Raw genomic sequence first — 14,381 nt, forward strand, 5'->3', positions numbered from 1 at the left:
TGAAATGGCAAAGGTGGGGGGCGGTTTATTTATTTGAAGTAGTTCATCGGTATATATACACTGAAGGCAAAATGCGTCCAGCATAATTCAACTTCGACGGAGTAGTTCCACAACCGCGTATTAACTATATTTCCCCTGGAAAAGATTACATACACCCAAACTAACAACAGCAAAACCAACAACTGGACCTCCCAGCTTTGTATCCCATCAGTAGCTGGTATCTCTATAAATAAATATGTAGGGAATCCCAGTGGAAGTGTCTGCATATCTCCCTACTGCTCTGAATTCTGATCACTATACACATCCAGATGTGAAGCTTAACCGACAAGGGCGTGCCAGAACCTGCGCTGGCCAGAGAGCTAAGCCCTCATTGTCTCACAGCATTGCTCGTCCGTGGATACCTGTACCGTGACGATGATGATTCACCAAAGAAAATACCCATATCAAACGCTGAGCCGGTGCTATAACTTGGAGCGCGATCTCAACGGGCATCCATCTTCAAAAGCATGGTCGAGTACTTCCTCGATGCGCTTCACAAGCAGAATCTGCCAGCAGCAAAATAAATATAAATCAGCACCGAATGTTTGAAGAATATGACAAACTTCTTCTGTAACTACCTTACTCATACATTTCGTATTGTTAGTCTGTTAGAGTACTTCATACAACATACACACGAGTATGAGAAAAATGCACTTTGAAACAAGTTAGTGTTAGTAGCTTAGTATCCACAATCAACACAACATTGACCAAACTACAACAAACAGGAGGCCTGAGCAATCTCAAGCAAGCAACAATGCAACCGCGTACCTCCATGCCAGACAGAATGGGTGATGGAACCTCAGTCAAGTCCTTCAAGTTCCTTTCAGGTAAAATTACTCTCTTGATTCCATAACGATGTGCCGCAAGTACCTGTATTCCACGAAAAAATTGAAGTTAATAAAGCAGAAGAGTACCATACAAAAATGACTAAAACTTCCACAGTTTTAAAGTGAACAAGAAACCAAGGAAGCGATACTAATGGCCGCTTACCTTATCTTTAACACCACCAACTGGCAACACAAGGCCCCTTAGAGTCATCTCTCCAGTCATAGCAGTATCTGCTCTGACTTTTCTGTTACTAAAAAGTGATACTAGTGATGTTACTAATGTCACACCCGCAGAAGGGCCATCCTTTGGCACAGCACCAGCAGGAAAATGTATGTGAATATCACGGCTCTCCAATAAGTTGACATCAGAAGTAGGTGATAAGTTCAGGTCAGCAGCTCTTGCTCTCACCTGTAAAAAATCAAGGTCGTTTATCGTTTTCTTAGTTGCAACACAAAAATGGCGTTTGAGATGCCCCAATAAACAAAACAAATTACAGAACTATATAGCTTCTCATGTTTCCTACGAATAGCATTTTGCAAAGGAACATACTGTAGATTCCGCAGGTTCAGCTAGCAGAGTTTAAACAGAAATAGCAGTAGGATTTTATCAATGCAGATAAGTGATAAGAAGATCCATACCCATGTCAAAGCTAACTGTGCCGACTCCTTAATAACATCACCAAGCTGTCCAGTCAAGTGCAAGTCACCCTTACCCACCATGGCTGTAGCCTCCACAAATTGAACTTCCCCACCACATGAAGTCCAAACAAGCCCAACTGAAACTCCTGGGCTTGCTACACGATCTGCAGCTTCTCTATCATCAAATCTAGGAGGCTGTAAGCACAATATCAAGTACAAATTCATATACCACAAAAAGAAGGTTAGGCATTTGAAGTTGTCCATGAAATAAGACTTAAACCATGTCTAAAGATAATAACATACCCCAAGCACTTTTTCTAGCATAGCTTCATCAACAACCATAGGAGATGGATTTTCATAAGTATTTGATATATCATGGCCCATAGGAATAACTTCCATTTCAACTTCACCACCATCAGCAAGCCTCGAATCCAGCAGAGTTGTAGTAATTGGTTGTATTTCCTTGCCAAGTCTAAGAGTGTTAGCTTGCTCTGCAACCTTGACAGCAGCTGCTCGGGCCAATGCAGCTAGGTTCCGCTCAAGATTACGTACACCAGCTTCTCTCGTGTATCTCTCAATGATCAGTTTGACCATAGCCTACACACATGATGGAACCATGCAACAGGGATGCATGAGATCAAGCATGCCAATTAAACAATAACAAGCAGATGTGACATATAAATCAACCATGCAGAGCAATCCATTGTAACAGTAGCAGTGAAGTAGACACTGAAATCAGTTATATCGAATAGTGAAGTAGAAGTTCATTTGTTGTAAACATGTCAAAAAGGTAGAATATAGCACAATTTCCAATTTGTGACCAAATGAATTAAAAGTAATGAAAAGATATCTCAAGATACAGCAAAATTTTCCAGCATCAACTGGACAACAGCATTCCATACATACACTGTAATATTGCTCATACTTTTATCACCACAAATAGAATATGCCCCCATACATAAGCCAAAGAATAGCATCTGCAGTTGTCACTATCAAGTGACCATAGACACCCTTATCTTTGCCATCAAAACAGTACATGTTTTATAGTAGAAAAGGAGCAGCATGAATAATATGTTTGCAATGAAGGCATTTTGGCATTCGTTACTTTTCTGAAACACAAAATCAATCAATACAGAGAGTGCAGACTAGGAACGGTGCAGCAAAAACTGCAGCTCTTACATACCTCAGGAATCTGAAGATATGCCGAACTCAAGCCATGCTGCTCCAATACCCTCGGTATGAGATGTTTCATGGCTATTTTGAGCTTCTCTTCAGGTGTGTAACCTGGTAGCTCAATGACCTCCATCCTATCTAACAGAGGAGGGGGGATAGGTTGCATCCTGTTGGCAGTTGCAACAAATATGACCTTTGACAGGTCGAACGGAACATTCAAATAGCTGGTGAACACGTTAAGGAATTCTACTATTGTCTATAAGACCACAGTTCAAGAAAGCACAATCTCAAAGAATCTAGCGAGTATTAGAGTCACAAATAAACTATCTCAGCCAAATAATTATGTGAGTATTAGAGTCATAAATAAACTATCTCACAGGCAAATTGTAAGTATTCGACTAAATCTGCAACCCTCACACTAAGTGACATGGAGTCATGGAGACATGATGAGCTCGAACAACTCACACATGCCAATTGTAAAAATTATCTAGATGTACACCTGTGTCTACTTCGCTCAAAAAGGAACAGACAAGTCATAGCTCCACTTATTATAAAAAGATAAATGAAAGGATACTGATCATTGAATGTTTTGTTCTGCTCAGGATCAAGAACTTCTAGTAGTGCTGACGCTGGATCCCCACGTACATCAGAACCGGTCTTGTCAATTTCGTCGAGAAGCATCACTGGGTTGCTGACAGATACTCTCTGCATTTTTATTTAATCAATAGCATGTGAGCATGGCATCGCCTGAAAAATCCAGGTCATATCTAGGCTTCTAGTTGATACTTTGTAAACTGTGCTACCAACCATCATTTAATAGAATGGAAGAGGGACCTAACACTGACAGCAGTCAGCAAATCTTTTTGAAGTAGCTGTTGAGTGTGTAATATAAATATAAATAGGCTAGATGAGCATCTCTCAAAAAGTGTAGGTTAGAAGAACAGATAGTTTAGAGAGAACAGGTATTAATAATAAGCATAATTACAGCACTAATTGGTTCTCCCAATGGTATTGCCTGTATTGCTACTCCAGAAATGGGAAGATCAGGATCGAACCTTTAGTCCATCAATAAGTCTCCCTGGCATGCTTCCAATGTATGTCCTTCGGTGACCCCTTATATCAGCTTCATCCTTTACACCACCAAGAGAGATTCTTATGAACTTCCTATTCAGGGCCTTTGCAATGGAGGAAGCCAAAGATGTCTTCCCAACACCAGGTGGCCCCACAAAACACAGCACTGGACCCCTAGCATCAGGTTTAAGCTGCAAGCAAATTGATAGACCTCCATAAGACATAAACTACATTACCCGCAAAAAAAGACATAAACTACATTAACCAGATCTGCACATAAGAATAAGATACAAGTCAAATTACCAACCTTACGAACAGCCAGATACTCAATAATCCGCTGCTTAACTTTTGTTAGCCCATAATGATCCCGGTCAAGACTCTCTTTTGCAGCTCTAAGGTCAAGCTCCCTTTCTTCACTGACTTTTTGCCAAGGAAGATCAGCAAGAAGTTCTAAGTAAGCTCGAGAGCTATTGTATCCAGGTTGCTGAGGTTGCATCTTTCGCAGGCGCCTGTAAAAGAAGGCTGGCTAAATATACAAAGCTCCAGTAACACATGTGTATGCGAAAAGAGAAGGATATGGCAGGAGAGGTTACCTCAACTCCCTTTGAGCATGCTTCCAAATATTAGCAGGCATTCCTGCGTTCTGCATCTTCCTTTCCAATGCAACCACGTCGTCTTCATCATCATCATTATCACCAAGTTCCTCTTTGATAGCCCTCATCTGCAAATTAGCAGGCTCATCACATCAGAAATAAACGGACCTGAAAACTAAAGCTACTAACATCCCCTTGCAAATGTGCAGAACATACAAACAGCTCAAAAATCCTAGACCTTCAGGCATGGATAATTGGAGATTAGCTAACAAACCTGCTGGCGCAGTAGAAATTCTTTTTGCGACTTCGACAACTGCCCCTCAACCTTCTGTGTTATTTTCTCGGCAACAAGAATCGACTGCCATAACCCATAACAAGCAAAAATTAAACAAATTAATGATTACCTTATACGACAGAAGTCAATTACAACATTAATCATTAAACAGCAAACTACAAGGCATATTCACCTGCAGGTGTCTGTCTACAAGTTCAGTTGCCTTTGAAAGCCTAACTTTCAAGTCAACTGAATCCAGCATGGAAAGCTGCTCCTCAAAGCTTATTTCAAAGCTAGCAACAAAAATATCAGCTAGCCTATAAACAGGAACGGTATCAAGAAGCACCTTTGTCCTACCAACTGTCTTCTGCTTCTGCAGTTAGGGGGAAAAAACAGTATCGTGGTAAGTCAAAGATCAATCATAATTTCAAGTATTTCACTAACATAGAACACAGGCACCATGGATCACATAAAGAGACAGCTGGCATCATTGATAGGCATAGAGAAATACTTCTCTCAGAATTAATGTTTCACCATCTCATACGGATGCAGATGCACAAAAGTTAACCTGTCACTACCCACTACTTCCATTGAATTTTCTTTTTTTCTGTAACATCAGCGGACAAACCAAGACTTAAAATCTTATACAAGTAAACAAAATATGTAAATTTCTGCTCAAATTATTTACCTGTTCTAGAACAGAAATCAGTTCCATGGCAGTAGCTTTAAATTGTCTAGAAAGAGCAATAAGATCTGGGTCTTGCTCCGCCTGCTCCAATTCTAAACATATTAGAGATGTAAAAGTCAGTTTCATAAATAGTAAATTTGAAAAGACAAAACAGATAAAATCACATAATTATTTAGGAAATAACTTTTCTAGATACGCTAGCAGCTAAAAAAAAGTTATAGCATGAGAAGACACTGTACTTATGATATGGTTGTACTTTCGAGAAAAAATGATATGGTTCTACTAGCAGCCACAAACTTATGAATTTATGAGGATGCTTGTTGATTCAAATTGTGAGAATAAAACAAGTTCTTTGTTTGAAAATTTTACCAGTCTTTGTCATGTCAAGGCGTGAAACACGGGCAACATGGTATGATCCTCTTGTACTTAGTTCCTGAACACTGAACCTACATAGACCTTCAAGAACAACAATGTATGTGACCCTTCCACTTGGCTTCTCTACCCCTCTGGAAAGGTGTAAAGCTCTAGCAGCAACTCCCCTGAACATGGAGGTACAAGAAAAGTTAAGGCTAAATTGAAACAAAAAAAAATGCATAAGGTGTATCAGAATAGATAAAAGATGCATAATGTAAGTTATCTATAAGCCATCATATTTCATCTTATTATGTAATCATAGGTTGAACGTAGCTTAAGTTATAGCTGGAAATGACAAATGTTCAGAGTTCAACTAATCTTATGTAGGAGGAAGTAGGTTGAGCACAAATAAACACGTGCTAACCTATGATTAATTGTACATGAGTGGAATGCACTCTCCTCTGATGAAACTTGTTAACAAAAAATGTGCAAAAAGTTCCTGGGACAGATAACCATGTGAAGAATATTGCTCACTGCCAATCCATTCAGTCAATTTGCTTTATCCTAGACCACTGTAGGTTAATAAAGAAACAACAATTTGCCTCCATCTAAATGCAGCATAACACCACATAGTAATATCTACCAACAGTCAAACATGTTCATAACCTAGTTCCTGATAAAATATATGGATCAGATAAGCAAAGATACTGATGTCACACACTTGCTGTGCCAGTGAATGGGCTCCTTCCCATTCTTTATGTCCTGCTTTGACGTCTCTCCCGGAGAACCGCCAGCCTTACTGCTTCCCTCACCTGAATCACTGCCCACACCTGCAAAAGTAATAGCAAGTTAGTAAGTCCACAGTGCCTACCATTTTGCACATATAACAAAATTCGAAGCTGCAGTCTTTATCCCACCAGGAGACAGCAACGATCCAACAGCTCCAGCCTCTGAGTCCCGCACAGGAAGTACCCCGATCAGGCCCTTCTCCTCCTTCTGCCAGAGCTCTTGCTCCACCAGCTTCACACTGCAGAGCGAAACAATCACGCCAATGAAGTCGGAAATCAAGTCAAAGTCCAAAACAACCTGCATTTTGCCCTCTCCGCGCGAGTCGATACTACAGTAAGCCGCCTCCGAAAAGAAGCTCAATCAAAAGTGACCAAACTGCACCTAGAAAAGTCGGGCGCTAACCGAAAGGTGGAAAACTGGACGCAGGATCTGTCAGCCTCAAAAGCAACAGCCCACTGAAAACCCAAACTTGAATTCAACGAGAGCATGGAACAAGGAATTATAAATTTGCCCCCTCTCAAACCAGATAACCAAATTCTACTTAATTCACATACTGCTCCAAAATTGAAGCATAACGAGTCGCAAATTCGTAGCAAGAGGAGGTAATTAGATGCCACACCTGACACGTGCCTCATAAACAGTTCAGATGGGGAGAAAACCTAACGAGTTTAAAACAATGTCCCTGAACTGAAAACCCTGCGCCCAATACGCTGAGAGCACAGCTAATTAAGCCCCAAAACCAAACTCGAATCCCAACGCGGCTGATCGGGCGTCTCTAGAAGCTCTCGGCGGTTGTTACCGGTGCGGACTTTGCGCGCTCACCTGCTGGGGTTGGTGCAGCGGATCCGCACGATGGCGCCCGGCAGGAGCACCTTGTTGCGGAACGGCAGTATGGCGAGCCGCCCCGGCAGCTCCACCGGCGAGTCCGCCATGGCGGGCACGCGAATCGCGTCGAAGACGAGGTGGGGGGGAGGCGCACCGGCGTACGGCGCAGCAGAATAAAAAAAAGGAAGAAAATTTGGAGGGTAAGAAGGCGAGAGGTGGGGGACGACGAGGATATTTATGGGACCCGCCGAGCCGAGCTCTATTCAGGCTGGGTCAAGGGTTGCTTTGCGGTGCTGGTGGTGGGCCCGGACGGCCGGTAGGAGCTCTCCGGGTGCAAGTCGTTTAGGCCGGGCAGGGGTGGTGCCGGCGGGCCCGGGTGTCAGCGAAGGGCGTCGGCTCGGGTGTGGACGTGGCGCGCTGGTGGAGATAAGGGTGGCGCCGTGGGATCGGCTGCGGGGAGACGAGGACGTGGCCGATCGTCTTCGCGTTGGGGTTGGCTGAAAGGAGGACTGTTCGTCTGGGATGCTGACGTGGAGGAGAACGGGTGGATTCGGATCCGTGTGCGGTGGCTAGCTCATATCGACGATGCGTGTGGTGCGGGCTCGTTCAGACGGCCGTAACGGTTGGGAAACGGCACGGGCTCGGCGGCAGATCAGGGCCGTACGTTCGTGGGCGGTCGAAGCGAAGGACGTCACGGATCTGTAAAGCGTGCACGTGGGTATTTCTTGCCTTCTTTGTGCCATGTGTACCATGTGATCCGGAACGTACAGATTGGATCGTCCCGTGCTAGTTTGAGCAATCACCGCCTCCGGCCTAGCTCAGCTGGAAGTCGATGGGAGGACAGTGACATTGTACCATAATTTTAGAAGCTTGTCGCTAGATGCAGATGGCATTCTTGCCTCTTTTAGGAGCTCGAGAATTTGCCATTAGCCTTCATTTTGGATACTTTCATGATCATCTCCAATTTATATATGTATAAGAAGAAAGTTAGTTTTCTATCTCAATCCGTATGCATTAACAGATAAGGGTTATAAGATAGTGAAGCTATTTATGGGCAAGTAATCAAAAGCAAGATTTTGATAGAAAATGTTGCATGAATCTGCGTAGAACAACTTAATTTGCACGGAAATCAAGTGAAATATCACACTCCAACACATAGCTAAGGGCCTGTTTGTACGAGGTAAGTAGGTGCTAAAACTAGCACTCATACTCCATGTTAAAATTTTGAGTATTGACTCAAGTTTAGCTCATCCCATCAGTACTTCTGTTTGGAGATGCTAATACTAAAGTTTAACACTTTTATACATTTGAACTTGAATCCAAACACCTCTAATACACGTGGAAGAGCTTGTCCGGAACGCATAATTTTTTACATTGGGAAAAACACAAGATGGGCAAAAAGATTTGTTGATCTTTGCATATATTAATATCCTCCCAATTAAAGATTTGTTGGACTTGCCCAAAATAAGTGTGTTTATGCACAAGTTAGTTATTTACAAGCCTTTAAAAACATTGGACTTCAGCAATGCACCACGCTCGTTCTTGCTCTCTGGTTTTTGGGGCGTGGGATGCATCATCCGTTTGTTTTCGCTGGAAAATTTAGCTCTCGCCAATGCACCACGCTTGTGCCTCTTTTTCTAATTTGGAGCTAAGAACATGACACACATTTGTTCTGCCTAAAAAAAATAGATTAAGGAAATTATTTGGTCTTGAACATCCATGAGTGCTGTCTACGACCACAAACAAACAAATCCGGCCACCTAGTCTGGAGATACAGCTTCACACCTCAACACGAGGAAAAAAAGAAAAAAAAGAAAGCAAGTAACTAAGAAAAAAAAGTTAAAATGACTAAGTTTCACACTTCTTCTATGCTCTTGCTTCTGCCTAGCAACGGAGCTTATGCAGCAACTAATCCCTCACATCTGCTATTTTCTTAGAAACTTTAGAAGTTAGGATAGTCCTGCTTGACGGCCACTGTTGTTCTCCTGTCGCGCAGAAACTACACTTAGTCAATCTCTACCATACACACTGTCAATCCAATCAAGTGCACGAAATAATCTGTGCACCGCCATCCCATCAAGCTGATCGGGTACCGTCATCCTAAGGACTCCAAAACGGCGCCTCAAGAAAAGATGCCACCACCGCCCGAACCTGTTTCAGTTCTTCAGTTTTCACCTAAAAGAATCCGCAGGGGTCAAAGATCCTCACCGCAACGCCTCCGAGAACGATGGATCATGGCACCGTCGTCGCAGGCACCGGTGAAGACCGGTCATGGCTTTCGTCTAAGGACCTGGACACCATGATGACCACCAAACTTCGCTGGTTGCTACCAAAGTTGGCCGCTTGCCGTCGCCGCCCTCCGTCCACCGCCGCAGAGCCGAGCCATGCTCGTTGTAGCTGCCACAGATCATATTCGGGTGGATCCACCCGCAGAGCGTCGGCCTCCGCCTAGGCGCCTCGCTACCGCCGCGGGACAAGCTTCCTCCAGATCCGATCGGCCGTCGCCGTCCGCGGCCGAGCGGACCCACCCACTTGGTGCCGGCCTCCATCCGGGCTTCTCACCCGCCTGGCACTATCCGCCACCGCGAGACCTGCCTCCGCCAGATCCGGCTAGTGAGGAACCGGATCCCAACGGCGTGATGACGAGCCGTGGAGGACGTCGACAAGGAGGAGAGGGAGGAAGCCGGCCAGCATTGGCCGCGTTGCCCCTGGATGAGAAGAGATCCTTGCCGCCGGCCATCATCGTCTCCGGTCGAGCCTTCCGGCACTCGGAGGAGCCCCCTGCGGCATTGTTGGGTGCCACCGCTTGCTGAAAATAGTGCTTCTTCCATATCTCCTATAAAACCAGGATGTGGAATTTAGGATTCATGGTAAGGTTAGCAAGGTGCCTTTCTAAAGTTAATGTGGAGAAAGAAAGGTTTATGTAATTGGTTTTTATAGGCGTTTATGCTCTGTTTGTTTCAGCTATTGTGAAAAAACAGCTTGTAGATCATGGATTGAAGCTGAAACAAATAGACCTTACCTGCATCTTGATTGAGTAAGATTATTTAAGGCAACCTAGATCAACAACTGAAAAAGATGGAGGAGGATAACTGTTGTATTATGAAACCGAACAAGCCGTATAGTTTAATTTGAGAACAAAACGCTAGCATGATTCATCCACAAGACTAGAACGTTTAAAATCCACATGATCTAAATCTAAAACAAATATAACATTATACACTCAATCGACATCTAGTACATCACTCACGACAAGCATCAAAAACCAAAAGCAAGTGCCACACCTCTAACGTATACAACACTTCACAGACTGACTCTGAACCCAGCCGGAGTCGTTGGACCCTTCGTCCCTACGTATTCTGTGTTCACACGTGCAATGGGTATAAACCGTACGCAGAAGTCGGAACAAGGTGGATACTTGGGGACGGGATCGGACGGACAAAAAGCTCACAGCGAGGACGTGTCAGCCTGCACGCCCAATCAATCAATCGGATGCATTGGGTGGCTACTGGGGCCCCGTTTAGATCACTTCAGAGTTCCAAATTTTTACACTCTCTCTGTCACATCAATTTTGGGACATATGCATGGAGCAGTAAATGTATGTAAAAAAATAACTAATTGCACAGTTTAATTGTACATGACGAGACGAATCTTTTAAGCCTAGTTAGACCATGATTAGATAAAATTTGTCAAATACAAACGAAAACACTACAGTAGCAAAAAGTTCCAAATGTTATAAAAAGTTGCGATCTAAACGGGCCTGGCTGCACATCAGCACCAGCTTGACAGGCACGCCGACGGAGACTTTACCTGACCGGCGGCTCGATCTAAAATATTGCAGCACGAGCTCCATGGCCGCGCGACGACTCGAGCAAGTCCACGGCTGATCATAGCATCCGGTAGCACAATCATGCCTTCTTATCTTATGGGAAGAGACTTGAAGCTCAAGGTAAGATCCACCAGATGCAGTCATGCAGCTGCAGCAACTCAAATACAAAAATGATAGGTGGTAGAATCAAAGACTTCAGGTTGCGGATGCCGTCGCCGCACTAGGAAATTCCACCCAAATTCAGGGGAAGAAAACGCAAGCAGCAATTTGAATGCATGGACGGCCACAAGAAGAAGAGCACGCGATGACGCAAGTGATGGGTGTGATTTGGCAATCATGTGACGCAACTAGAGGCAGTTCGTCGACATTTGGAACAGTAGTGCGGCAACACGTCAACTTGTCGACGAGAAGCCGATGGGCTTCTGCCACTTGACAGGCTGAAAGCGGAGTTCATCAAGCGCGCGGATAGTGTAAAGTGATGCTACGGCCACGATCACTGGATGACGGCAGCAAAGCGCATCATGTTTAAAGCATGGTGGTAGATGCATCCGCGACATCCATTCACTTCGTTGTCCGTAGGCCCGGCCCTCTCCTCGGTCCATGGGCGCCGGTCATCATGGCCCTCTGGCCTGGCGCCGGAGCCTCTCACCTTCGCGGCACAGGTAGTCCTGAAACCCCTCCTGGAAAGTGGAAACCTCATCAAAGCTAATCATAACAGGTTTTACGGCGAGTTTCGTAGCATTAATTACCATGACACATCAGCATTTTTAATGATGTAGCACTGATTTAGTGAGAAAAGAGAAGAAACCATATTCATCCCACAAAACTATACTAACTCGTTTCCAAAGACGTTGGAAATGGCGTGAAACGACCACTGTGACCGCCGTTGTTTCATAGGGGATCCTGTGCTCATTTAATTACACTTAATTACACTGGTTACAGATATACATGCCACACCAGATCAACTAGCTTGGAAATATCGAAATGAAACTCTCCATTAAAGCATAATGTTTCATTCATTCTCTGAGGAGGCATAATGTTTCGTTCATTATCTGAGGTGGCATTCTTCAACGAACCGTCACTGCTGATCAGGAAAAATACGCAGAAAGGAACACCGGAAAAATTGAGACAAAACACACTGGAAAAATTGAGACAAAACTTTTGCTTGGAGCAAGGCTTATGATTTCGCCGGCTACCGGGCTGCAAGTCTGCAACACAGGCTAGGTCACCCCTGATGATTGCGGACCCGTTAGTATTTAATGCACAGCAGCAAGCTCACCCAGTAGCAGCAGGCGTAGTGCCTCTCCGCCGGCTTCAGCGGACGCGTCGCGAGATGCCCGCCTCCCCTCTCTTCATTTCTCTCTCCTCCACGTAGATATCAGGCTGCGTACAGCTCACCATAATACTTGCGACTGTGTGAGGTTGGTAGGCTTTCAATGCACAACTTGGAGTCTGTAATGCAGACAGCATTTTCCCATGGGAAAAGGTGCTAAAATCAGGTCTTTGTTTGGTCCATTTCTGTAGTTCTTTTTGGGAGATTTGGCATGTGACATTGACACGATGAGGCGAGAAACTGACTCAGCATCATGTGAAAGATCAGCCTGTGTGCTTAGCAGTAAAGTCACGTCTTTATTCCTGATACAATGCATATATCACTCATATCTGGCCTATCTGCAAGACTCACTTCTGGTCCCCGCTTGTCTCCAAGGATGATGTCCGAAATCCCTTTCTTTCAGTTTTGTTAATCAAGTTCTTCAACTTTTGGAAATCTTACTTTTCCAACTAACTATACTAGGAGGGCAGCCATGAAGTTCCAACAACAAACTTTAGTAGAACACATACCACGGCAGCGCTAAAAATTGCTATTTTGGGAGCTCTGCTGCAGGTGCTAGCTCAACCCCCTTTCGCGTCTTCAAGGAAATTATCTCGATGTCTTTCATGTTAGTTACACATTTTCTTTTAGAGAAAAATGTTAGTTACACATTCCCTTCTCAGATCAAGGCAACACATCAAACCCCCATCGCTCGTTACACTGCTCCAAGCATCTTCCCTCGAGCAGAAAGCAACTGTCCTCAGTTCTCTGGTAGTTTGGTCCAATCCATTCTCTGGCAGTGAAGGCACCATTGGGCTGAACTTGTTTAATTCAATTTCTAATGCTTGAAATGATGACCTAGCCTAACAACAATCTTGGTCAGATCGCAAAAACGACCGTAAAAAACAAAAGAATATCGCAAAAGGAAAGCTCTAGATCTCGAACAAATTTTAACGGGACCGGGCCATTTCCTAACAATTCGGTATGAGTTCAGGTTTACTGAAAACGATGGATCGGATGGAACAAGGTGCTGACGAGGGAAGGAGGAACCTTGCCGCCGAAGAGAAAGACGCCGGCGAGCCCCGCGGCGGCCGCTCCGCCCCAAATGGTTGCCGTCGACGACAGCAGCGACCAGCCCCGGTAGATCATCTTCTCGCCGCCTCCACAGCCACGAGCCCACGGCTCCACCGTCTCTCGTACTTCTTTCTCATCCCTTTCCCTGCGGTAGCAACATCCCAAGTCCAACAGCAGCAGGTTTTTCATTAGCGGGCTCTTTTCATTCGACCCTGCTGAGCCTACCGTCCATGGGCCTTTTGGCCCGCAGCGCGGACTTTTTCTTTGTGTTCGCGGCCTTGCAGGCTCGGTGTTTTTAGGCCCAAGACTCATCGAGTGGCCCAAGACCCGCCGCCCCGAGTCCCGATCTGGTACCGTCTCCTAATCTCCTTCGTGCTTCCTCTCCGACGTGGACAGATCGCCGTGCTCACCGGACTGTCGCTGAAGCTCTGCTCACAGGGTGCGCCAAGGTTCGAGAGCGGAACTAGCTGTTGGGTACTCTCAGGCCCGTTCGGTTCGCGGAGAAACCCGCCACGTCAAAAAAAATTTTAGAAGTATTAAATAGAATTTATTTATAAAATTTTTACGGATAGGTGCTAACGAATTTAATAAGTTTAATTAATCCATAATTTGCAATAGTGAAGCTATAGTAACCCTCCGCTAATCATAGATTAATATACCTTTTTAGATTTGTCACGCGAATGAGTACAGAGGTTCTACAATTAGTTTTATAATTAGATTTTATTTAATACTTCTAAATAAGATTCGATTCATTTTGACGTGACAAAGCTAAAAATTTAGCCCCTCGGAACCAAACACCCCATCAATTGTGAGCTGTGATTCAAAAAGAGAAAACATCAGGAATTGTGTATTTTTCAGTTGCCAGTACACTCATTTTTCACCAGAAAATGTGCA

The 14,381-nt window shown here is 44.4% G+C and overlaps 1 protein-coding gene across 1 annotated transcript; it reads right to left on the reverse strand.

Moving 5' to 3' along the window:
• On the reverse strand, nt 1-7,475 carry LOC112881893 (lon protease homolog 2, peroxisomal). The gene is made up of 17 exons (XM_025946805.1): nt 7,270-7,475; nt 6,576-6,685; nt 6,380-6,488; nt 5,674-5,843; nt 5,305-5,396; nt 4,810-4,989; nt 4,617-4,700; nt 4,343-4,470; nt 4,057-4,258; nt 3,734-3,940; nt 3,253-3,383; nt 2,689-2,902; nt 1,809-2,102; nt 1,506-1,700; nt 1,030-1,275; nt 808-909; nt 1-545 (listed from the first exon to the last, which is right to left on the reverse strand). Exons 1-17 carry the CDS (start codon nt 7,377-7,379, stop codon nt 462-464), a joined length of 2,658 nt encoding a protein of 885 aa, XP_025802590.1. The 5' UTR covers nt 7,380-7,475; the 3' UTR covers nt 1-461.
• Nucleotides 7,476-14,381: the final 6,906 nt, after the last annotated feature.

The sequence above is a fragment of the Panicum hallii genome, chromosome 2, assembly GCF_002211085.1.
Source record: "Panicum hallii strain FIL2 chromosome 2, PHallii_v3.1, whole genome shotgun sequence".
Lineage (NCBI taxonomy): Eukaryota > Viridiplantae > Streptophyta > Magnoliopsida > Poales > Poaceae > Panicum > Panicum hallii.